Here is a 24,831-nt window from a genome sequence, read left to right as displayed (position 1 = left end):
CAGTGGACATCCCTTGTCTCTGTCACCAATAAATTATAAGGAATTCAGATGAATCTCTTTTCCCAGAGAATGATGAGGATATGGATCACCCTAGTCCAGGGAGTGATTGAGGTGACAGTGTAGATGCATTTAAGGGGGAGCTGGATGGAAGCTATAAGGAAGAATGAAATAGAGTTATGCTGACAGAGTTAGATTAGGAAGAGTGGAAGAAGATGCAAGTGGAACAAAAATGACACTATCAACTGGTTGTGCTTAAAAGCTTATTCTGGGCTATATATTCTATGCAGTGAGTATATTTGACCAGGGCTAACATGCTACTCCTTATTGTTGGTTAGTGAATTATCAAACTTATTATTGTCTCTAGTTGTATAAAGCTATTTAAAATATAGGAAGGAATTAAACAATAATACTGTCCATTTTTTGAGCAAACACATTGAGAGTTCATGTCAGTTCAGCTGACGCTGTCCCCTTTAAAAATGCAGTTTTGTTAAACCTGTAAATGAGAAATAACTGCACTCTGGTATAGATTATCCTGCAACGAAAGCAAATAACTTAAAAAAGTATTTAGTTTGCAAATGCATTAACAAGAAATACTTTGTGAATTTTTGCATCACCTGAGTGAACAGAGGTAGACCCCATTTTAAACGGATGGAGTGGTTTATGACTGTGGAGGAATCATTATCCAGTGTGGAACTTATTAATTTTTGACAAGTCTTGGAGCAGTAAAATGTTTGAAGACATTTGGACAAAAGCATTTCTCACATTTTAAACCCAATCCCTGAGCAAGTGGAAGAATTGTTCATCATCATCAAAAATGGGCCAAAAACAAGTGCCGTTACTTGGTTTCTCACAGAAAGACGATCCATCATACCCTCCAGACAAGTTGGTGAGTATTTTATTGAAATATGATAGTATTTAAAACTCTGAAATGTGCTAATGATTTGGGGATTTTGGTTGTTGTGAATTGTAGAGTCTCTCTGTGGGGTTCAGGTTGTTTTCACAAGGCATTGCTGCTAAATGGAGAACAACACTGTGTTTTGTTTGCATTCCAGTCAGAGAAATTCTAATTTCTGAGTTGTCCATTTCCTCTCTTTCCCCCCAGGCTGTCACCAATGGACATGAGGGTGAAAGTGACGAGAATGTGGAGCGAGGAAACTGGTCCTCGAAGACTGACTACTTGCTCTCAGTGATCGGCTGTGCTGTGGGTCTGGGCAACGTCTGGAGATTCCCCTACCTGGCTTACAGGAATGGAGGAGGTACTGTAGTGAAATCTGAAATATCGGAATGAGAAAGGTAAACATTAAGGGGAACAATTTATAAAGAATATTAAATTCACTGAAACAGGAAACTTTTATTGCATTAGGTAAATAATTCAGGGTTAAATAATGCTGATATAAAGAATGCTTAATTCAATCTCCAAGTTATACAATTTGTCCAGGAATATGGGTGATGTGTCAATGTGATAGTTTAGAATTATAGGCAAGAGTGAGATATATCCATATAATCCATTAAAATGCAGTGCAGAAGGAGACCATTTGGCCCTTCGATTCTGCACCGACTCTCTGAAAGAGCATCTTATCCAACCCCATGTCCTAGCCTATCCTCGTAAACCCATACCTTTACCATGGCTCATCCACCTAACCTACTCATCTATAATGACTGTGATGACTTCAGCCAGACTAATGAGGTTGGCTTTCTCGAGTATGAACTACCTGATGAGTCCCATGAACCTGCTCCTGGGCCTGCTGAGGCACGCCATCAATAGGTCCAGGGAGCAGGCGATCGACGGGGTCGTCCATCCTGACTGTCTGCCCCTCTACCATGGGCTATATTCGTGACCAGGTGTCCCTGGAGAGGGAGCATGCGGTGTCCACGGGCGAAGTTGACGCCTTCCGCGCCCGCTGGGCACCGGAGGGGCTGGGGTGTATTATCAACCCCGGAAATCACATTACGATTTGATGTTTTTAAGTTTCCTTTGTACTTTGTTTTTTGTTCAGGCTGTTCCCCCTCCTTTTGGGGAGCTGCGCCTTTTCATTTGTCCCTAAGTTAATTTGAGTTAGTTTATTTGTTTGGTATACAAAAGAGATACCTGATGAGTCCGAATTGATAGTTAAATCAGGAAGCCTCATGCTCCCTATTTAAAGCAGGTGTGTCAGTCTCCCAGTCTGCATTCAGCAGGGAGCAACTGGAGAGCTGGCTGTATACAGATGTATGGTGTAAATAAAGTAACTTGGTGATGGGACTATCACGTCCATGGAGCTATTACACACACCAAGGGGCAATTTAGCATAGCCAATCCACCTAACCTGCACATCTTTGGACTGTGGGAGGAAACAGGAGCATCTGTAGGAAATCCACACAAATATGGGGCGAACGTGCAAAGTCCACACAGACAGTCACGCAACGCTGGAATCGAACCCGGGTCCCAGCCCTGTGAGGCAGCAGTGCTAACCACTGTGTCACTTTGCCACCTAAAGAGGTGATTTTTAAAACAATTAAGAATGAGCCTTTACAGTTGTGTTAAATTGCTTATTTATTAATTTTGAATATCTTTAAAAGTGAGATATTTAAAACACATGAACATCCACATCAGTCACAATTTCTGCACAATATCTGAGATCCTCAGTTTTCAGTTCCCTCAGACTCTGAGTTCAGGTGTAGAATTTGGGTTCAACTTGCTTGCTTGCTTGCTTGTTCAAACTTGCTTGTGAAACTTTCATTGGCTTGAACCTGCTGTTCACACCCAATGAAACTGGATCAATGGAACCAAGAAGAAACATGTGAAAATGTCATAACACGATTGCATAAGGAGACAGAAATATTCTGACTCAGTTAGAGAGTGAAATTTGCAAAATATAAATTTTTTTGCAACTTCATTCATTTACTGAACATTCCAAATTGGAGCTGAGAATCACTCATATATTAATGGATAATAAAGACAAAGATATTTCTGGATAAACAAGATTGATAGATTCAGACAATCAGACAAGATAAACCTGTTTTTCTAGTGATCAGAGATAATTTTAACTCAGCTTCTGTGGTGGGAACAATGAGATTCAGCTTGAAAACCTGCTTTAATTCCACTCAATGTTATGATACAGACCAAAGTCCTTTCCTATATTTTTCAGGTGCATTTCTTATTCCCTACTCACTTATGTTGGCATTCATTGGCATACCAATGTTTTTTTTGGAATCTTCCTTTGGGCAGTTTGCCAGCCGTGGACCTGTTGCAGTGTGGAAAGCAGTGCCAATGTTACAAGGTTAGTATCTATTCAGTAACACAAGTTTGGCAACAGTTTAAATGGATAATATTATTCAAATGTACTGGTTATAATTTCCTCATTAAACAAAGATTTGAACTCGACGTGTTGAAGCACTGTTTACAATCTGATCTATTATATATTTTATAATATAGAAGAGGCACTGGTAATTTTCCAAGAGTCCTTAAATTGAAAAACTGCTCGTGTCACACCCTTATTCAAAAAGGGAGACAAAAAACGTGTAACTACAAGCCTTTGTCATCGGGAAAATGTTAGCATTCATTATAAAGAATGTGGTAGCAGAGAATTCAGAAATATGTAATATAATCAAGCAGAGTCAGCATGGCCTCATGAAGGGGAAATCTTGCTTGACAAATTTATTAGAATTCCTTGAGGTGGGAATGAACAGGATAGATAAAGGGGAACCAGTAGATGTAATATACTTGGATTTCCAGAAAACATTCAATATAATACCACTGTAAAAATGACTTAATAAGTTAAGAACCCATGGTCTTAGGTTTCCCATCTAATTCCCAATGTAATTTCTTGTTCCTTGTTTTATTTTAAGGTGTGGGGATCACTATGGTCATTTTGATTACAATTTCCAACATTTCCTACACCTGCATCATCGCCTACAGCCTATACTACTTGTTCGCCTCCTTCCAATCCCCCCTGCCGTGGTCAGACTGCTTCAGTTGGTGGGGTGCAGATGAAACATGCAGCAGGACTCCCAAAGGTACTGTCTGAACTTCTGAACTTCTACTAGGTAAAGTATAGAGACCGACTGGTCAATTTTCATTCTGTCAGTCGGAATAAAAGAGAAAAATGAACAATAGTTGCAGTGACCATCTTTGTTGTGATCAGAAATACTGGGATAGAAATCAGCAGCAGGACTCATGTCACTGAGTCTCTGGGATTTCAGGATAAGCTGTTTGAACAGTGGAAATGTATTCCAGAAATTATTGATATTCCAGAGCATTGTTTATGAAAAAAATAAAAGAAAATTGGTCACTTTCTAATTTGCCACTCAGCAGGTCTATAATTCTTCCTTGTGTTCTTTCTCATTCTGTCTATTGTTTCTCTCCCTCTCGCTTTCTCCATCTCTATTGTATCCCACATTGATTCTCTTGTCTGTGTATCTCTGGTTGTGCAGAAATCTTTTTCTCAATTTTTCTTTCCACTTGAGTTTTTCCCAAGTATCTCCAATCTTTTGTATATTTTTTATTGTGTCTGTCTCACACAAACTCTATCCATTTTAGTTGGTTTTTTTTCAAGGTCTGTCCCTTTTCCTTTCTTCCCACCTTCCTATAGTGACCAGCTGTTCAACTCAAGTTTCAAAACAATTATTTCTTAAGATATTAAAGGTTAACTCTGTTTGAATTGATCAGAGCAAATTTAAAACTCTTCATCATGATGGGGCACTTTGAAACTCCTGAAAGAGGTCAAATGTTTTGATTTTGGGAATAAAGCTCTTGGATGATGAAGCTTGACTCCTGTGATCCTGGCGTTATAGAAGAAATCATAGAAATCCTACAGTGCAGAAGGAGGCCATTCGGCCCATCGAGTCTGCACCGACCACAATCCCACCCAGGCCCTACCCCCACATATTTTACCCGCTAATCCCTCTAACCTACGCATCCCAGGACTCTAAGGGGCAATTTTTTTAACCTGGCCAATCAACCTAACCCGCACATCTTTGGACTGTGGGAGGAAACCGGAGCACCCGGAGGAAACCCACGCAGACACGAGGAGAATGTGCAAACTCCACACAGACAGTGACCCGAGCCGGGAATCGAACCCGGGACCCTGGAGCTGTGAAGCAGCAGTACTAACCACTGTGCTACCGTGCCGTTGGCGGGGAACACACCCTCGCTGACACTGATAGATCCGCTGCCATTTTGAGAGTTAGTTGGCAGAGGCAAGACTTCTGTTCAGACGTGGAAAGGAATCCTACCTTGGGAGAGCTGCCAACCAGTCAGATTAACCAACAGTTCTCCCCCCGGTTCAGCGCTGCAGTGAACAGAAAAGGTATTTCAACAATGTGCCTGGGACTAAGTGCAGGAAGCCCGTGTGAGGTAAGTGGTAGGGGTCCTGGGGAGTCATGAGGGTGGCGATTGGGTAATTGGGGGAGGCTGGGGATGGGGGGCGTCGGGGGTGAGAGTTAGGTTGGGAGGTGTCTGGTCTGTGAGTAGAGGCTGCTCCTAGTCAGAATGGGGCTTCTGATGGAGGCATTCCCCACCCCTTTCAGTCTGACATGGAGGTCAGTGAATATTTCCATTTCCCACCAAGATATCTGGTGTCTGCCAGCCTGAAAATTGAAGCTGGGCATAAAAGGCCCTTCTTGAAACCATTCAATGATTCAGACTCCACTGCGCTGTGGGGCAGCAAGCTCCACAAATTCACCAGCCTCTGCGAGAAGTACTTCCTCCTCATCTCAGTTTTAAATCTACCGCCTCTCAACCTATACCTATGACCTTTTGTTTTAGATTGCCCCATAAGAGGAAATATTTGGTCTACATTTACTTTATCAATCCCTTTTAAATTTTATACATCTTGATCAGGTCCCCTCTCAGCCTGCTAAAGTCCAGCGAGTACAAGCCCAAACTGTTTAATCTCTTCTCATACGTCAACCCTTTCATCCCCGGAATCAATCTGGTGAACCTCATCTAAATTGCCTCCATTGCCATCACATTCTTCCTCAAATAAGGAGACCAAAACTAGACACAATAATCCAGATGTGGTTTCATCAACATCCTACACAATTGCAACAGCATTTCTCTACTCTTATACTCCAGTTCATTTACAATAAATGCAAAAGTTCCATTTGTCTTTTTTATTACGTGCTGCACCTGCGTACCAACTTTCTGTGATTCATGAACATAGACACCCAAATCCCTCTGCCCGGACATATTTTGAATCTGCATTCCATTGAGGTAATAATTTGCCTTTCTATTCTTTCTGGCACTATGGACCACCTCACATTTATCCACATTAAACTCTTATCTGCCAAATTTTGGGCCATTCACCTGACCTATCCATCTGTAAAATCTTTATAGCCTCTTCACTGCCTGCTTTCCCACCTATTTTAGTATAATCTGCAAATTTTGCTATGTTACGCTCTGTCCCTGCTTGTAGATCATTTATATAGATTATAAACAGTTGAGGTCTGAGGGCTGATCCCTACAGCACCCCACTAGTTACATTTCGCCAGCGAGAGAAGGATCCGTTTATTCCAACCCTCTGCTTTCTGGCAGTCATCCAATCCTCAATCCAATCCTGTACTCTGCCCCCAATCCCCTGCGATCTCACCTTCTGAATCAGTCTTTTATGCGGCACCTTGTCAAATGCCTTCTGGAAGTCCACTTATACCACATCCACAGATTCCCCACTATCCACCTTGCTGGCTATGTCCTCAAAGAACTCAAACAAATTTGTTAAGCATGACTTACTCTTCATAAAACTATGCTGACAATGATGGATTGAGCTTTGTCTTTCCAAATGCTCAGTCATCTCCTCCTTAATGATTGATTCCAGCAACATTCCCAGCACAGAGGTCAAGCTAACCAGCCTATAGTTTTCTACTTTTTGCCTCTCTCCCTTTTTGAACAAGGGCATCACATTAGCATGTTTCCAATCCACCGGGACCTTACCAGCATCCAAGGAACTTTGAAATATCACAACCAATGCATCCACTATCTCTTTTGGTACCCTATGGTGCAGGTTATCAAGTCCCAAAGAGTTATCTGCCTTTAATACCATTAGTTTATTCGATACCTTCTCCCTAGTGATGGTTATTGCACCAAGTTCCTCTGCATTAACAATAGTTTTTGGAAATCTTCATTATTCTCGACCGTGAAGACAGAGGCAAAATATTTGTTTAGTGCCTCTGCGATCACTGTGTTCCTCATTAATATATATTATAATTCAAACAGGGACTTAGAAGGGCAAAAGGGGTCACAAAATGTCCTTGGCAAACAGGATTAAGGAGAATCCTAAGGCATTTTATACATACGTTAGGAACAAGAGGGTTGTTAGGGAAAGAATCGGACCTCTCAGGGACAAAGGAGGGGAATTATGCTTAGAACCAAAGGAAGTAGGTGAGATTCTAAACGAATACTTTGCATCAGTATTCACAAAGGAGAGGGACATGTTGACTGGTAGTGTCTCAGAGAGATGTGTTGACCCGTTAGAAAAAATCTCAATTACAAGGGACGAAGTGTTAGGTTTTTTGGAAACATTAAGACAGACAAATCCCCAGGGCCGGATGGCATCTATCTAGACTCCTCAGGGAGGCGAGAGATGCAATTGCTGGGCCTCTAACAGAAATCTTTGTCTCTTCACTGGACACAGGTGAGGTCCCAGAGGATTGGAGGATAGCAAATGTGGTCCTATTATTTAAGAAGGGTAGCAAGGATAACCCGGGTAATTATAGGCTGGTGAGCTTGACGTCTGTGATAGGGAAGCTGTTGGAGAAGATTCTTAGAGATAGGATATATGCGCATTTAGAACTGAATAATCTCATTAGTGATAGACAGCATGGTTTTGTACGAGGGAGGTCATGCCTCACAAATTTGGTTGAGTTTTTTGAGGAGGTGATAAAAACGATTGACGAAGGAAGGGCCGTGGATGTCGTCTATATGGATTTTAGTAAAGCGTTCGACAAGGTCCCTCATGGCAGGCTGGTGCAAAAGGTTAAATCTCACGGGATAAAAGGTGAGCTAGCTAGATGGGTGGAGGACTGGCTTAGCCATAGAAGACAGAGGGTAGCAGTGGAGGGGTCTTTTTCCGGTTGGAAGTCTGTGACTAGTGGTATTCCGCAGGGCTCTGTACTGGGACCTCTGCTGTTTGTGATATATATAAATGATTTGGAGGAAGATGTAGCTGGTGTGACCAGTAAGTTTGCGGACGACACGAAGATTGCTGGAATTGCGGATAGTGATGAACTCATGTTCCAGCCTATCTATATCTCTAGATAGGCTGGAACATTGGGCGGAGAAAAAGGCAGATGGAATTTAATCCAGATAAATGCGAAATGATGCATTTCAGTAGATCTAATGTAAGGGGGAGCTATACAATAAATGACAGAACCATCAGGAGTATAGACACACAGAGGGACCTGGGTGTACAAGTCCACAGATCCTTAAAGGTGACAGCACAGGTGGAGAGGGTGGTGAAGTAGGCATATGGCATGCTTGCCTTTATTGGACGGGGCATAGAATATAAAAGTTGGCATATGATGTTGCAGCTGTATAGAACGATGGTTAGGCCACATTTGCAATACTGCGTCCAGTTCTGGTCGCCACACTACCAGAAGGACGTGGAGGCTTTGGAGAGAGTACAGAGAAGGTTTACCAGGATGTTGGCTGGTATGGAGGATCTTAGCTATGAGGAGAGATTGGATAAACTGGGGTTGTTCTCCCTGGAAAGACGGAGGATGAGGGGCGACCTAATAGAGGTTTATAAAATTATGAAGGGCATAGATAGAGTGAACGGTGGGAAGCTTTTTCCCAGGTCGGAGGTGACGAACACAAGGGGTCATGGGTTCAAGGTGAGGAGGGCAAGGTTCAACACAGATGTCAGGGGGACGTATTTTACACAGAGGGTGGTGGGGGCCTGGAATGCACTGGCAAGCAAGGTGATTGAGGCGGACACGCTGGGATCGTTTAAGACTTATCTAGATAACCACGTGAACAGACTGGGAACAGAGGGATACAAAAGAATGGTCTAGTGGGCACATGAGCGGCGCAGGCTTGGAGGGCCGAAGGGCCTGTTCCTGTGCTGTATTGTTCTTTGTTCTTTAATACCCCCCCAGTATTGTCCTCTAAAGGACCATGATGCGCTATCAATAAGGCGAAAGACTACCTGTGTGCCAATACAAGTGTAGGCTTTTATTCACAACAGAATCAGGAGCAGATCCCAACAAATAACCGACCTGGACTGAACAAGGGGGAGGAGACAGCCACCTTTATACTAGGTGCCGAGGGGAGGAACCAAACCGGAAGGGGATGTGTCCAGGTATGACAAACACACACAACGGTGGTCCATATAGGACAAAGGCACAACTGAGGTCCACCACATTCACCCCTTCCTTTAAAAAAACAACACGGGGGTGAAGCGGAAACAATATCACAAGTCCAGATGAACCGGTGGCTTGATCCGCCGTCGCGATTGTCATAGTGCAGGTCGCAGAGTCGTCCGAGCAGGGAGCGATGTCGGCCCAGGCTCCGTACAGTGAGCGTCGAGAGAAGGCGCCAGGTGGTGTGAAGCGGACCGATCCGTCGTCCCGTCCAGTCGTTGGGTACTGCGTGGCGATGGCTCCGGCGACTCAAGCGAGCTGTACATAGGGGCGAGAGGAGTGAGCAGTGGCCCTGGTGGGCGTATGGAGAACAGTGGGAACCGGAGCTGGGGGGTGGGGGGCCGCAACAGGCTCTGGGCACACTACATTGGAGACAGGGGCTGAAGGGGAAAAAGGCATAGCAGCCTCCGAGTGGACAACACCGGGAACCGTGGGGCAGAAGGACGTGGTGGCCTCAGGGGCACCCGCGGGTGCCAAGTCACGGACAGAAACCGTGTCCTCCCGCCCATCAGGGTACGCTACATAAGCGTATTGAGGATTAGCATGGAGCAATTGGACCTCCTCGACCAAGGGATCTGCCTTATGGGTCCAGACATGCTTCCGAAGCAGAACGGGCCCCGGGGACATCAGCCAACCCGGGAGCGAAGTACCCGAGGAGGACTTCCTGGGAAACGAAAACATCCGCTCGTGAGGGGTCGTATTGGTCGTTGTGCACAAGAGTGACCTAATTGAATGTAATGCATCCGGAAGGACGTCTTGCCAACGGCTAACTGGAAGGTCCCTAGACCGTAGCGCTAATAGAACGGCCTTCCAGGCGGTTGCGTTCTCCCGCTCTACTTGACCATTTCCCCTAGGGTTATAGTTTGTGGTGCGGCTGGAGGCAACGCCTTTGGCGAGCAGGTACTGCCTCAGCTCGTCACTCATGAAAGAGGACCCACGGTCGCTATGAACATAGGCTGGGAAGCCGAACAGGGTGAAGAGCTTGTTCAGGGTCCGAATCACTGTAGCCGTGGTCATGTCCACGCAGGGGAAGGCAAAAGGGAAACGTGAGTGTTCATCAATGATATTCAGGAAATAAACATTGTGGTTAGAGGAGGGGAGGGGGCCTTTAAAATCAATGCTAAGGCGCTCAAACGCGCGAGTGGCCTTCACCAGGTGTGCCCTACCTGGCCGGTAGAACTGCGGTTTGCACTCAGTGCAAACCCTGCATTGCCTGGTAATCGTCCGGACTTCCTCAAGGGAGAAGGGCAGGTTACGTTACTTGACAAAGTGGAAAACTCTGGTGACACTCGGGTGACAGAGGTCGTTATGGAGGGACTGTAGCTGGTCTAGTTGGGCGCTGGCACATGATCCACGGGACAGGGCATCTGGGGGCTCATTGAGCTTCCCAGGCCGGTACATGATGTCATATCTGTAGGTGGAGAGCTCAATCCTCCACCGCAAGATCTTGTCATTCTTAATCTTGCCCTTTTGCCTGGTGTTAAACAGGAAGGCAACGGACCGCTGGTCCGTAATTAAGGTGAATTGTTGGCCCGCAAGATAATGGCGCCAGTGCCGGACGGCTTCCACGATGGCCTGGGCCTCCTTCTCGACCGAGGAATGTCGAATCTCAGGGCCTTGTAAGGTCCGGGAAAAGAAGGCCACCGGACGGCCCCTCTGGTTAAGGGTGGTGGCTAGGGCAAAGTCAGACGCATCACTTTCCACTTGGAATGGGATGGATTCGTCCACAGCCTGCATCGCGGCCATCGCGATGTCCGCTTTGATGTCGTCGAAGACCCGACGGGCCTCCTCCGCCAGGGGAAAAGAGGTCGATTTTAGAAGCGGACGGGCTTTATCCGCATAACGGGGAACCCACTGGGCATAGTAGGAGAAGAAGCCCAGGCATCTCCTCAGTGCTTTGAGGGTAGTAGGGAGGGGAAGCTGCATAAGGGGACGCATACGGGCTGGGTCTGGACCAAGGACACCATTTTCTATCACGTACCCAAGGATGGCGAGGCGGCGTGTCCGAAAAACACACTTCGCCTCATTATATGTGAGGTTCAGGAGAGTGGCCGTACGAAGGAATTTTTGTAGATTGGCATCATGGTCCTGCAGGTCATGGCCGCAGATGGTGACGTTATCCAGATATGGGAAAGTGGCCCGTAGTCCGTGCTGGTCCACCATTTGATCCATGGCCTGCTGGAAGAGTGAGACCCCATTGGTGACACCAAAGGGGACTCGGAGGAACTGGTAGAGGCGACCGTCCGCCTCAAAGGCCGTGTATGTGCGGTCCTCCGAGCAGATAGGGAGCTGGTGGTAAGCCGATTTTAAATCGATCATAGAGAAAACCCTATAGTGCGCGATGCGGTTGACTGTCCGCGATACGGGGAAGAGGATACGCATCTAGTTGCGTATACCTGTTTATGGTCTGGCTGTAGTCAATCACCATGCGGTGTTTCTCCCCCGATTTAACTACGACCACTTGCGCCCTCCAGGGGCTGGTGCTGGCCTGGATAATCCCTTCCCTGAGCAAACGTTGTACTTCAGACCGAATGAAGGCCCGGTCATCCGCACTAGAGCGCCTACTTTTGGTGGCTATAGGCCTACAATCCGGGGTGAGGTTATCAAATAAGGGGGGGGGGGTGATCTTGAGGGTCGAGAGACTGCAGGTGGTGCGCGAGGGGCGCTGCCGTGACGGCGCCTTGCAGACGGAGAGCGGGGGATAAGGGCCATCATCCTGCAGGGTGACGCTCCTATGATGGCTGAGGAAATCTAACCCCAGCAGTACAGCTGCACAGAGTCGCGGCAGCACGAGGAGCCGAAAACGCTTGTAGACTGTGCCCTGTACCGTCAGCGTCACCAAACCGAGGACCTCCACTGAGTGGGAATTTGAGGCCATGGAGATGGTCTGGCTCCAGGGTCGCATGGGAAGGGCATATTGACGCACTGTGCGAGGGTGTATAAAACTTTCTGTGCTCCCGCAGTCGAACGGGCAGTTTTCTGCATGGCCATTTACCTTGATCTCCATTATTGACTTGGAGAGTTGATGAGGCTGCGACTGGTCCAGGCAAATCGATGCCACCGTCGAATCCAGGAAGAATCCATCTTCGTCCCCGTCTGATGACGTCACGGATAACGCTTCCTGTTCGGCGCGTCTTGATGCCAGTCTCAAAGATGGCGATTCCCGCGCATCCGGTGACCGCATCAAAGATGGCGATTCCCGCACTTCCGGTGACCGCATTAAAGATGGCGATTCGTGCGCAGCCGCCGCCTGCCTTAAAGATGGCTACGCCCGCGGAACACACGTGGCGCCACGAGGCTTCGAAAGCGGCTTCGCCCGGCAGACTTTAACGAAGTGGCCTAGCTTACCGCATCCGGAGCAAATCGCATCCTTCGCCGGGCAGCTACGCCGAGGGTGCTTGGGTAGGCCGCAAAAGTAACATTTGGGCCCTGCCAGAACAGCCGTCGCGGTGGAGCCGTCGATAGAACGGGATGCAGGGTAGGACCCGAGGTTGTGAGAGGCCGTTTCTAGCGTTTCAGCCATTGTGGCTGTTCTTTGAAGATCCAGGCCATCTTGTTCAAGCAGACGCTGCCGAATGTATGTAGACTCAATGCCTGCAACGTAGGCGTCGCGGATCAGGTCCTCCGTGTTCTGAGCTGCTGTAACAGCCTTACAGTCAGAAGCTCGAGCTAGGACCCGCAGGGCGCGCAGAAATTGAGCGCACGATTCTCCTGGCTGCTGCTTGCGGGTAGTTAGGAGATGTCTGGCGTAGACTACATTAGGGCTCTTTCGGAACTGCCCTTTCAGGAGCTCGATAGCGTCCGCGTATGTAGCAGCGTCCCGGAAGATACCATAGACAGCTTCGCTTACCCGGGCGCGGAGCACGTGGAGTTTAGCGTCGTCGGTGTCGATGGCCGTAGCGGTGTCGATGAATGCTTCAAAGCAGTCCAGCCAATGATCAAATTTATCAGAGGCTCCGACCTCTTGAGGGTCTAATGTTAACTTGTCGGGTTTTAGAAACTGCTCCATGTTGGTCAACTGTTGTGAATAAAATTGATGCGCTATCAATAAGGCGAAAGACTACCGGTGTGCCAATACAAGTGTAGGCTTTTATTCACAACAGAATCAGGAGCAGATCCCAACAAATAACCGACCTGGACTGAACAAGGGGGAGGAGACAGCCACCTTTATACTAGGTGCCGAGGGGAGGAACCAAACCGGAAGGGGATGTGTCCAGGTATGACAAACACACACAACGGTGGTCCATATAGGACAAAGGCACAACTGAGGTCCACCACAGACCAACATTTACTTTAGCTATTCTCTTCCTCTTTATATACTTATAGAAGCTTTTGGTATCTTTGTTTATGTTTTCTGTTAGTTTCCTTTTGTAGTTCATCTTAGCTCTTTTGATTGTATTTTTACTAGCCTTTTGCTGAACCTTAAAGTTCTTCCAATCCTCCAGCTTACCACGAGCTTTTGAAGTTTGGTATGTCCAGGCTTTTGCCTTATGTCCTCTTTGATTTCCTTGTCTAGCCATGGGACATTTTTCCTCCTTTTACAATTTCTCTTCCTCAGGAATAAACTTTAATTCAATATCTCCCTGAACATCCTCTGTTGTTCCTCAACTGTCCTGCCCTCAATTATGTGTGCCCAGTTTCCTTGGGCCAACTGTTTCCTCATGCCTGTATAAATTACCTCTGCTCAATGCTAAAACTCTAGTATGGCATTCTCTTCTTTTGCTCAATCTGAATCGGAAGTTCTGCTGCGGTCACTCTTTCTAAGAGGATATTTAACAACAATACTATTTATCAACCCTTCTTTATTACATAATACTAAATCTAAAATAACCTGCTCCCTAGTTGGTTCCATGACACATTGTTATAAGAAACAATCCCTCATACACTCCGTGAAATACCCCTCGAGGCTACCTTTGCCAATTTGATTGATCCAGTCAATTGATTTCCATTGTGCCCTACTCAGAAGTTATGATAACTCCCACGAGCTTCATGGGAAATCACTGATTGATCTCCCTGTGGGGCTCGCTGAGTATGAGTTCCCCTAGTAACAGACAGTGGCCTGCCCAGATGGAACTCATTACCTGAGCCTTTTATAAGACAGGCTCAGGAGTGGGCCTGCTGAACTGTGGTCCCAGGCAGGGATGAATATGTGTACACACCATTTTAGTGGTCTTACCTTGCACTCTGTAATAAGCTATGTTCCTTTTCCAGCCTGCTCCCTGAGTCATGACAACTGTGTGTGCACCTACACATCAGGCCTTACAGTGGTTCAAGAAGGAGGCTCACTATTACCTTCTCAAGTGCAAATTGGGATGGGCAATAAACACTGGTCCTGTCATTGATGCCCATTTCCAATAAATGAATTTTATAAATTTAAGGTCCTTGATTGGCAGTGGGGCAGAAAGTCCAACCTCAAGCTTTCTTGCTCTTGATTTAACTGAAGGCAGGAAGGAGCTGTTTGATTCACCCAACACCCTCCTGCCTGATTAAATGCCGTCCCTGCATTTCAACATGCCACAAAACAGGGAAGATGATTCTGGCCTATATCTGTGTTCTGACCCCCTCTAATCTCCCCCCCCCCCCCCCCCCCCACCCCCTCAATTGTAATGAAAGGGATTGGACTGATTCAGAGTGAAACCGTGAGCCTGATGATATCACTAGAAATGACAGCCTCATTCCCAGTGAAATGTAATTCTAAAACACATTCCCCATTTTCTAGATCCACTCTGCAACCTCACTCTGGGTGATGGATATTTTGAAATCGTTAATACAACATGGCTGCATGGAAACAATGAAACTTGTCCAAATGGATCAGAAATCTACCTTCCTCACCAGGGTCCAAGTGAGCAATACTGGGAGTAAGTAAATGACGACAGATAGCTGCACCTATAACCTGCACAGCTGTACCAGCAGCTTCCTTTTGGGAAGATTAGTTGGGGGAATGTCCTGTTTAATGAGTGAAATGCTGTTTGATTTAGATAGAGGTACTATTTACATCGTATACTTGTTACAAAACAACATCACAACAGGGGCCCTTTCATTAGTTAACAGCTCCCTGGTTTCGAACTCTGCAGGTTTATTTCAACAACATGTATACCGTGAAACATTTTTTGAAGTCTTCTATTTTCTTGTTTAACAAAGAACAGATTTATCCTTAGAATTCCTAAACAATAAATTATCAGACTGAGATCTCTTTCCTTGTGATTTTGTTTGAATCCAGTATTGTGTTTAGTCCTGGGTATTGAATTGGGGTACAGGGACCACATTTAACCATATGAATTGGGAGTCACAGGGCCAAATTTTATCAGCAGCTAAGAAGTCCCGCGATCAGTACCAATTGCAGGAGCCAACTATGTCCTGCTAGGCAGTATTTTACCAGTGGCAGGCCCTCAGCATTTCCGCTGTACAATTGAGGCAAGCTGTCAGCCTCCCAGAGATTCCAATCACAGGGCTGGTGTCACAGCCACCATTTGCAGTGCTCCTGAAATTGAGCGAAGTTTCTTTGCCTATCTGGCAAGTGCCAGCGATTGGAGGTAGGGTTGCTGTGGTGGGGAACATACTCATGAGGTGGCACTTCAGCCACATAGGTGGCTATTGCTGTTAGTGGACCCGCCCCTGAGCACAGAGTGGTGATTAATGAGGACCCTTCCCTGGGAACTGGCTGGGAGGCCATTAGGCTATACCTGATGTTATCCAACGTGATGTGGGCCCTGTTTATCGTATAAAAGATTAATTTTATAAATGTGAATATATGTTGCCTACATCATCAATGACGTAACATCACATGACAACAGGGCATTGAGAGAGAGTTCTATGCAGAGTCTCGTGCTAAGTCTATATTGTAAATTCTTAGTATAGTCTTTAATAAAAATGTAGTGTTAACCAAAATCCTTGCCTCCAGTATTATCTATTAGTCCAGATCATGACCAACCCCATCTAAGACCCACAATGCTGAAAGCAGGTATAAGCAGCAGAAAACACAACTAAAGAAGCAGCAAGTGGAGAACCCAGTGACTGGATTTAGCAGTGAGAGAAATTACTGTTCTCTGGTACGAAGGAAGAGAATTAACAGAAACATGCGTTATCCTCAGTTAAAAATGTTCACTGTTAAGTTGAAATGGTTACACAGATCCACAACTTATTTATAAAGTTGATGAATTACAAAGCCCAGAAAAATCAACAGAATCAGGACAGAATTCTCAAAATTCTTCAGAGATCTGGGGAAGCTGAAAACAGCCTATCTCATCTCTTTGAGACCAGCTGCAAAACCAGTGTGAGGAAGGTTCCCTACCCACTTTTACAGAAATGAAGCAAGAAAATGTGTCAGTGCTGTATCAGTGAGTCACCTCCCACCTCACCTATAACCAAAGTGACAAGTTGGTTTTCAGTTACACTTAGATATTATTTTTTCTTATTTTTAATGGAGGAATGATGCTGAAAAGTTGATTCTCATATCGAACACACACACTTCTCTCTCTCTCACACACACACACACTGACCCCGCCCTCTCTCACACTCGCACCCCCGTCTCTCACACACACACTAACTCCCCCTCTCATGTACTTTCACCCCCGTCTCTCTCACATACACTCACACACCCTCACCCCCGTCTCACTCACTCACCCTCACCCCTGTCTCTCTCACTCACACACACACACACACACACATCCACCCTCACCCCCGTCTCACACACATTCACCCCCTCTCTCACAAATACTAACTCACCCCCTCTCTTAGATGCATACACTCAAACCATCTTTCACTCACACGTGCCTCTATGAGGCACAAACCAACCACACCTCCTGTCTTTCTCATACACCTCTCAGAGACCTCTCACTGCTTCTTGTTGTCTCTTTCTGCCGCTGGCTCCATTCTCAGGGTCAATCTTTGTTGTTGGCGGCAGGCATTTGTGTCCAAAAGTAGTGAGATGGAATAAATCAAATGTGCCAATCAGAGAAAAGCCTCTCGGATTACTGGATGGTGATAGACTGACTAGTCATCCTATCAGTGTCCAGTTCGCCAAGCGGTCTTGGTCTGGTTGGTCTATTTCATAGCTGTAGTTAATTTTGAAATAAATGGGTTGCTCTTTTTGAATCAGCGCTTGCCACAGTTCCACAGACAACCTGGAGACCGTCTCCAGGGTGTCTGGGAACCCCAGTTTTGGAACCCTTGGTCTACATCATCAGTGACATAACATCATATGACAACAAAGCACGGCGAGAGCTAGTTCTATGCAGAGCCTCGTGCTAAGTCTGTGTTGTACATAATATAATGTTCAATAAAAGGTAAAGTTTACCCACAGCCTTGTCTCCAGCAGCATCTGTAAATCCAAACCTTGAACACCCTTTCTAGGAATCACAATCATGATGACGAACTATTGATGTCGGTAAAATGCTAGCATGAAAGGAGGAAGTTATAACTGGGCATTTATTCGACAGAATTCCCAGAGCTTCCTGCCACCATTAATATGTCGAGACAGAGTGAGGACATTAGATTAACATTCCAATGACCATCCCAGCACATTATCGGCTCTCCGCCTTCTAGTCTGCCTTTGAAGGTTGTCAAAATGCACTCAGTCCACAATGAGCAACCCAAGTAGTTTTAACAGTGCCATGTAAGGCAGTCAATGAAACACTCTCAGGAAATTCTTTGCGTGATTTCTACTGAAAATCTTATTTGCGCTCAACGTTAAACAAAGGTGCAAATTTTCAAAGAACAGGGTGGTGAGAGATATTTTAGTATCAAATTTCATCTCAATTCTTAGTAATAATTCACACCAAAGAATGAACTATAAATTTGATATTGTTTAAATCTATTATATTTAATACAGGTATCATGAAAGAATATTTGATGCATTACAAAGAATACTGACGCATTGTATCTAATAGTGAGTGCTCATGATGAACAGTATACTTGTCTAAGGTGTTTTCTGTTCTCATTTTATTCAGTAAGGTGGTTTTACGCCATTCCAGTTCAATGGATGAGACTGGGGAGATAGTCTGGTATTTAGCCCTCTGTCTGCTTCTGGCCTGGCTGATTACTGGGGCAGTGGTATCGAAAGGAATTAAATCTTCAGGAAAGGTAAAATGATTGGTAATGAATAGAGTTAGAACCGGTAACAAGTACAGATTTCCACCACAATAAAATTAGAATTTATAAATCATTAGAGAAATGGAGTGGTTTATTTCACAGAAGTGAGATCTGAACATTGTGGTCAGTCTGAGATCTCGCTGGGGCCTATCCTGGCTCCAAGTGAGGGAGGCGTGTTGGGCATGGCAGAGGGAGAAGGGTGGACACAGGAAGGCAAAAATGTCAGTGAGGAGGAGCCTCTGATAGATGCAGGGGGCACAGGGACCTGGGAAGGAGGACCTCCCTTTCATTTACCAAAAACCTGCAGGGCTTAAACTGTTGAGTTAAACATTGGGTGCCAACCTCTCCCGCCTCCCATTATATCAGAACACAATGAATTCCTTTATTTGGGCATTAGTTGGCCATGAGTGGGTGACTCACCCAAAGCCATAAGACCATAAGACGTAGGAGCAGAATTAGGCCACTCGGCCCATCAAGTCTGTTCCGCCCTTGGCAAGCCTTCCTTGCCATTCTAATATCATGGCAGAGCAGGGATGAATGGACTGGAGGCAGCTATCCCATTGGTCGCACAGTGCCCTAATTTATAGGTCCACCCAACTGTTAACCTACCTGCGAGTGACCGGCATAATAGAGACCATAATTTATCTGAGTGAAGCGAGATTTGTCTGCACAAAGAATGGCCAAGAAACCTAAGGATTAAATGTGAGGAGTGAAATATATTCATCACACTCTGTTCTATTCTCCCATTTAATAGTGTTAATTTCCTGACTGGGAAACAGAGAGGTTGGAAATAATATTTGACTATTTAAATTTAGTTACATTATGCAGCTTAATGTTAAATATACTTTTATGTAATTATTACTCCTCCAACTGTTTTCTGCTTCATTCTCTGCTTTGATTACAATCCTTTTTATTTACCATTCAATTGGATTCAATGCTGTAAATGTTGTTCCAGCAATACAGGAAAATCTAACAATCTCCTCTCCATGGTCAGGTGGTTTATTTCACTGCGACATTCCCGTATGTGGTTCTGACCATACTCCTGATCCGAGGTCTTACCCTGGAGGGAGCCAATAAAGGAATTGAATTCTACATTGGAAGCCAGTCAGACTTCTCTAAAATCATTGATGCCGAGGTAAATATAATAATATAACCGATTAGGGCAGCACAGTGGCACAGTGGTTAGCAGTGTTGCCACACAGTGCCAGCAACCAGGGTTCGACTCCCAACTTCGGTCACTGTCTGTGTGGACAAATTTTAGGTGTAGCCAAGTTTTAACTAAGACTTTGTGATGAACTTGAATTAGTCAATTTGCAGTGTTTATCATTTTGGAACTGGATTTTCATGTTTGAGGTGGGAATCAGGAATCAAGACATTTCCCAGCATTGCAATCCTGCCTCCTGACTTGGAGTGCCAGTCAGCGGAATCTTCATCTGGGTTGATGTCGAGACAATGGCCAGGATTCTCCCAGCCCATTGCATTGCTTGGGGCATGCAGTCGGCCAGGAGACATCACCGGTGAGCCTTTTGCAAGATTTGTGACCGGCGTCCGGCCGATTGCAAGTCTCCTAGGTCCTTTTTTCTGACATAATCAGCTCCGCATTGGAAATTGATGCGGAACTGATTATCATTTTGAAATTGACATTTCCATATGACTAGCGCGCCTGGGATCGTTGTCTCTGGGCCCACTCGCGTCTCTCCCAGTGCCAGGAAAGGTTCCGACCAGCAGGGTTCATAACTGCTCCCCACTAATGGGGAACAGACATCCTCACCCTGCTAATGGGGACAAAGACCATTGAGGCCCTTGCAGGAGGTTGGGACGAACGGTGGTGCCCCTTGGGCAGTGAGAGCTTGGCAGTGTCAGCCTGGCACTGCCCACTGGGCACTGCCAAGGGACAGGGCCAGAAAGGGTAGTGCATACAGGGGGTGGGGCCTACATTGGGATTGGTGGAGGAAGAGAGTGAGGGGATGATCGGGGCTGGCCAGCGGGTGGATGGGTCAGGGCTGGCAATCGAGAAGTTAGATCGCGACTGGCCCAGGGATGTCCGTCCGGTAGGCCACTGATTGAGAGGGGGAGGCCAGCGATCGGGAAGGGCAGGCTAGCGATCAGGAGGCCGGTGATGGGAGGGTCAGTGCGCAGATCGGCACATGCGCAATGGCCCGCTGAACACTATATTGCCGCCCTCTTGAGCAGGATGAGGCCCCACCCCCCACTTACTAGTGTGATTTATCTAAGGCACTCTGCATAGCAGAGTTTCGGAGATTCGTTCAGGTAAGTATGACTAAAAGAATGGGCGGGAGATTCTCCCATTTTCCCAACTGTTGGGGACTTAGTTTTGTTTTGGGATATTCCCAGCCAATTTGTTTAATGGTCCGCCTCTGTTCTCAGAACACTCAATCCTGTTCTGTAGAGCGGTAAAAGGCCCCCTATCGCTCACATCCATACCCTCAAGGCCTCCTTAATACTTTAGCTCCTCTCACCCCTTATCAACTCAGATGCCACTTTTATTTTCCCCCAACCCCTTTCCCCTTCAATTTTCCCCACATGCTCATACAACTATCTCTGCATCATATCCCCTCAATCATCAACCCCATACCTCACTAACTCCCTCATAACACCTTACCCCCTCAACCCTCAAACCCACTCACCTAATGTCCACTATATACAAAAATCACATTATGACATTTGAAAGTGTTTCAAATGCACATGAATCTGTCAAAATAAACAAACATTACTTGAATAGCCACCTGAAAACTAATATCCTCTCCAAAAGCTCCTTGAAGGCAGCCAGAAGCTCCGGCATCTGGCAAAACTTTGAAATGGCCAAGTAGATGGCTGATGTGTGATTAATTGACTCGGGAGGCTAAGACGTACCCGTGAACAAAGGCTTTTATTCACAACAAGAATAGAGCATACTGCTTAACAATACTATCCCAGACTAAGGGCTACAAGGAAGTAGCAGTGACCTTTATACTCCTGTAAGAAGGCGGAGCCAAATGGAGTGTACCACAGAACAATGCTAACAGGTGGAACACCCCAACCCTAACCCCAACAGTAACAAGACTAACATATGTACAAGTATCCAAAGTGGTAACCATCTATGGTTCACCACATTCACCCCTCCTTTAAAAACAAAGGCCGGTGGGGTAAGGAGACAATACGAACTGTCCACATGTTCACAAGTTCAGTCGTATCGGAGGTCCACACCGTCTCTGCGACCTCCGCAGCACTGGCTCCAGTGCCGGTTCTGGTGACCGTGGTAACGACCCTCTCTCCGAGGTGGTGTCCCGTGACTCCTTCAGTTCCTCACACACCTGTGGACCTCGAGGTGGCAACAATCTCCTGGACTCAGGCAAGCTGTACACGGGAGTAAGAGGATTAAGTGGAGGTCCCGATGCTGCCCGCGCCGTGTCAGGAGGAGAGAGAATGGGCAAAGGAATCCTAACCAGGGGTGCGGGAGTGACGGGGGTTTCCAGGTCTCCTGCAGGCGCCAGATCTCTGATAGAGACCGTGTCCTCTCGCCCGTCAGGATATGCCACATAGACATATTGAGGGTTGGCGTGGAGGAGATGTACGTCAACCAAGACGGCAGTGAGGTCCCAGAGGAAGACTTCCTGGGGAAGGTAAACATCCGCTCATGTGGGGCAGCGTTGGTTGCCGTACACAGGAGGGACCGGATTGAATGGAGCGCATCAGAAAGTACCTCTTGCCAACGGGAGACTGGAAGACCCCTAGACCTTAATGCCAGTAAAACAGCCTTCCAGACTGTAGCGTTTTCTCTCTCGACCTGTCCGTTACCCCTGGGGTTGTAACTTGTAGTCCTACTTGAGGCAATTCCTTTAGAGAGCAGGTATTGCCTCAAGTCGTCGCTCATAAACGACGAACCCCTATCACTGTGGATATAACTGGGGTAGCCAAACAGGGTAAAAAGACTCCGCAGGGCTTTGATGACCGTGGCAGAGGACATGTCAGAACAGGGGATGGCAAAGGGGAATCGGGAGTACTCGTCAACCACGCTGAGGAAATACACATTCCAATCTGTCGAAGGAAGGGGGCCCTTGAAATTGACAGTCAGTCGTTCAAAAGGGCGGGTGGCCTTAATGAGGTGTGCCCTGTCAGGCCGGTAGAAGTGCGGCTTGCACTCTGCACATACCTGGCAGCTTCGAGTTTTCGACCTGACATCCTCTATGGAGTAGGGCAGATTCCGGGCCTTTACAAAATGGAAGAGCTGAGTGATCCCCGGATGGCAGAGATCATTGTGGAGGGCCTGTAGCCGGTCCTCCTGCACACTGGCACATGTTCCATGCGACATGGCATCTGAGGGCTCATTGAGCTTCCCCGGATGGTACATCATATCATAGTTGTAGGTGGAGAGTTCGATTCTCCACCTCAAGATTTTATCATTCTTAATTTTTCCCCTTAACGTGTTGTTGAACATGAAACCCACGGACCGCTGGTCCGTGAGCAGGGTAAATCATTTGCCAGCCAAATAATGGCGCCAATGCCGTACGGCCTCCACAATGACCTGAGCCTCTTTTTCCACAGAGGAGTGCCAAATTTCAGGGCCTTGGAGGGTGCGAGAGAAAAAGGCGACGGGCCTGCCCGCCTGGTTAAGTGTGGCGGCCAGGGCGAAATCAGATGCATCACTCTCCACCTGAAAGGGGATGGACTCATCAACAGCATGCATCGTGGCTTTCGCGATGTCGGCTTTTATCCCTTCAAAGGCTAGGCGAGCCTCTGCTGTCAGGGGAAAAGAGGTAGACTTTATGAGCGGACGGGCTTTGTCCGCGTAATTGGGGACCCACTGTGCATAGTACGAGAAGAAGCCTAAGCATCTTCTCAGTGCTTTGATGCTAGTGGGTAGGGGAAGTTCAAGGAGGGGACGCATACGGTCTGGATCGGGGCCGATGACCCCGTTTTCCACCACGTATCCGAGGATTGCTAGGCGGTGCTTGCTAAATACGCACTTCTCCCTGCTATAGGTCATGTTCAGGAGAGACGCAGCGTGTAAAAACTTCAGGAGGTTGGCGTCGTGGTCCTGCTGGTCATGGCCACAGATAGTGACGTTGTCCAGGTACGGGAAGGTAGCCCGTAGCCCGTTTTGGTCCACCATTCGGTCCATCTCACGCTGGAAGACCGAGACCCCATTAGTGACGCCGAAAGGGACTCTTAAAAAGTGGTAGAGACGGCCATCCGCCTCAAAGGCCGTGTATTTTCGGTCCTCTGGGCGAATGGGGAGCTGGTGGTAGGCTGACTTCAAGTCGATGGTGGAGAACACCCGGTACTGCGCAATCTGGTTGACCATGTCAGATATGCTCGGGAGAGGGTACGCGTCCAGCTGCGTGTACCTATTAATGGTCTGACTATAATCTATGACCATCCAGGTCTTGTCTCCAGTCTTGACCACTACGACTTGTGCTCTCCATGGGCTAGTGCTAGGTTGAATGACCCCTTCCCTGAGGAGCCGTTAAACCTCAGATCGAATAAAGATCCGATCCTCAGCGCTGTAACGCCTGCTCTTAGTCACGATGGGATTGCAGCCTGGCACGAGATTTTCAAATAGGGAAGGCGGGGTAATTTTGAGTGTCGAGAGACTGCATGTGGAGCGCGCTGGACAATTTGGAGGCTGCTGTTCTCCCACTGAAAGTGGAGGGAGTGGTCCATCGTACTGCAGGGTCACACTCTTCAGGTGGACCATAAAGTCTAGCCCCAGGAGTACCGGAGCACAAAGGTGCGGTAACACGAGGAGCCTGAAGTTCTCGTAAACTGTGCCCCGCACCGTTAAGGTTACCACACAGCTCCCAAGAATGATAACAGATCGGGACCTCGACGCCATGGAGATTGTCTGCCTGACAGTTTGCACACGGAGAGCGCACCGTTTCACTGTATCCGGATGGATGAAACTCTCCGTGCTCCCGCTGTCAAACAGGCAATGTGTCAGGCGCCCGTTTACCTCTATGTCCATCATGGACTTGTGGAGTCTGTGAGGCTTGGCCTGGTCCAGGATGATTGATGCTACTGTTGGATCCCGAGTGTAACTGCAGGCAGCTGAGATATTCGACGACGAGGACCTCTGCTGGTCTTCTGCGGCCGGTGTCGACCAAAATGGCTGTGCCCACGAATCGCACGTGGTCGATGATGTTGAAAGCGGCGGCACCCGCAGGTTGCACGTGGCTTGCATCGTCGTCATCGGAAATGGCGGCGCCCGCGAATCGCACGTGGCTGAAGACATCGACAAGGCCGGAGACGAGGAGATGGATCCTGGGGAGTCACACGCAGCACTGCTGGGCTTGGAAGGGGTCTTTGCTCGGCACACTTTTGCATAGTGCCCTTTCTTCCCACAGGCGGAGCAAAACACCGTCCTGGCCGGACATCTCTGACGAGGGTGCTTCGCCAATCCGCAGA

General features: G+C 47.0%; 1 protein-coding gene across 1 annotated transcript in view; it reads left to right on the top strand.

Moving 5' to 3' along the window:
* The first annotated feature begins 311 nt into the window (after positions 1 to 311).
* LOC144493138 (sodium- and chloride-dependent neutral and basic amino acid transporter B(0+)-like) overlaps positions 312 to 24,831 on the top strand; it is an 81,202-nt gene continuing 56,682 nt past the window's right edge. Inside the window, exons 1-7 of the mRNA XM_078212038.1 lie at positions 312 to 330; positions 1,053 to 1,256; positions 3,129 to 3,260; positions 3,829 to 3,996; positions 15,056 to 15,194; positions 18,285 to 18,417; positions 19,421 to 19,561. Of these exons, the coding sequence (XP_078068164.1) occupies positions 312 to 330; positions 1,053 to 1,256; positions 3,129 to 3,260; positions 3,829 to 3,996; positions 15,056 to 15,194; positions 18,285 to 18,417; positions 19,421 to 19,561 (936 nt within the window). The remainder of the gene's footprint in view (positions 331 to 1,052; positions 1,257 to 3,128; positions 3,261 to 3,828; positions 3,997 to 15,055; positions 15,195 to 18,284; positions 18,418 to 19,420; positions 19,562 to 24,831) is intronic.

Source organism: Mustelus asterias, chromosome 4, assembly GCF_964213995.1.
Source record: "Mustelus asterias chromosome 4, sMusAst1.hap1.1, whole genome shotgun sequence".
NCBI classification, from domain to species: Eukaryota; Metazoa; Chordata; class Chondrichthyes; order Carcharhiniformes; family Triakidae; genus Mustelus; species Mustelus asterias.
Note: the sequence above shows the minus strand (reverse complement) of the source record. Positions and strands in the feature narration are given on the sequence as shown.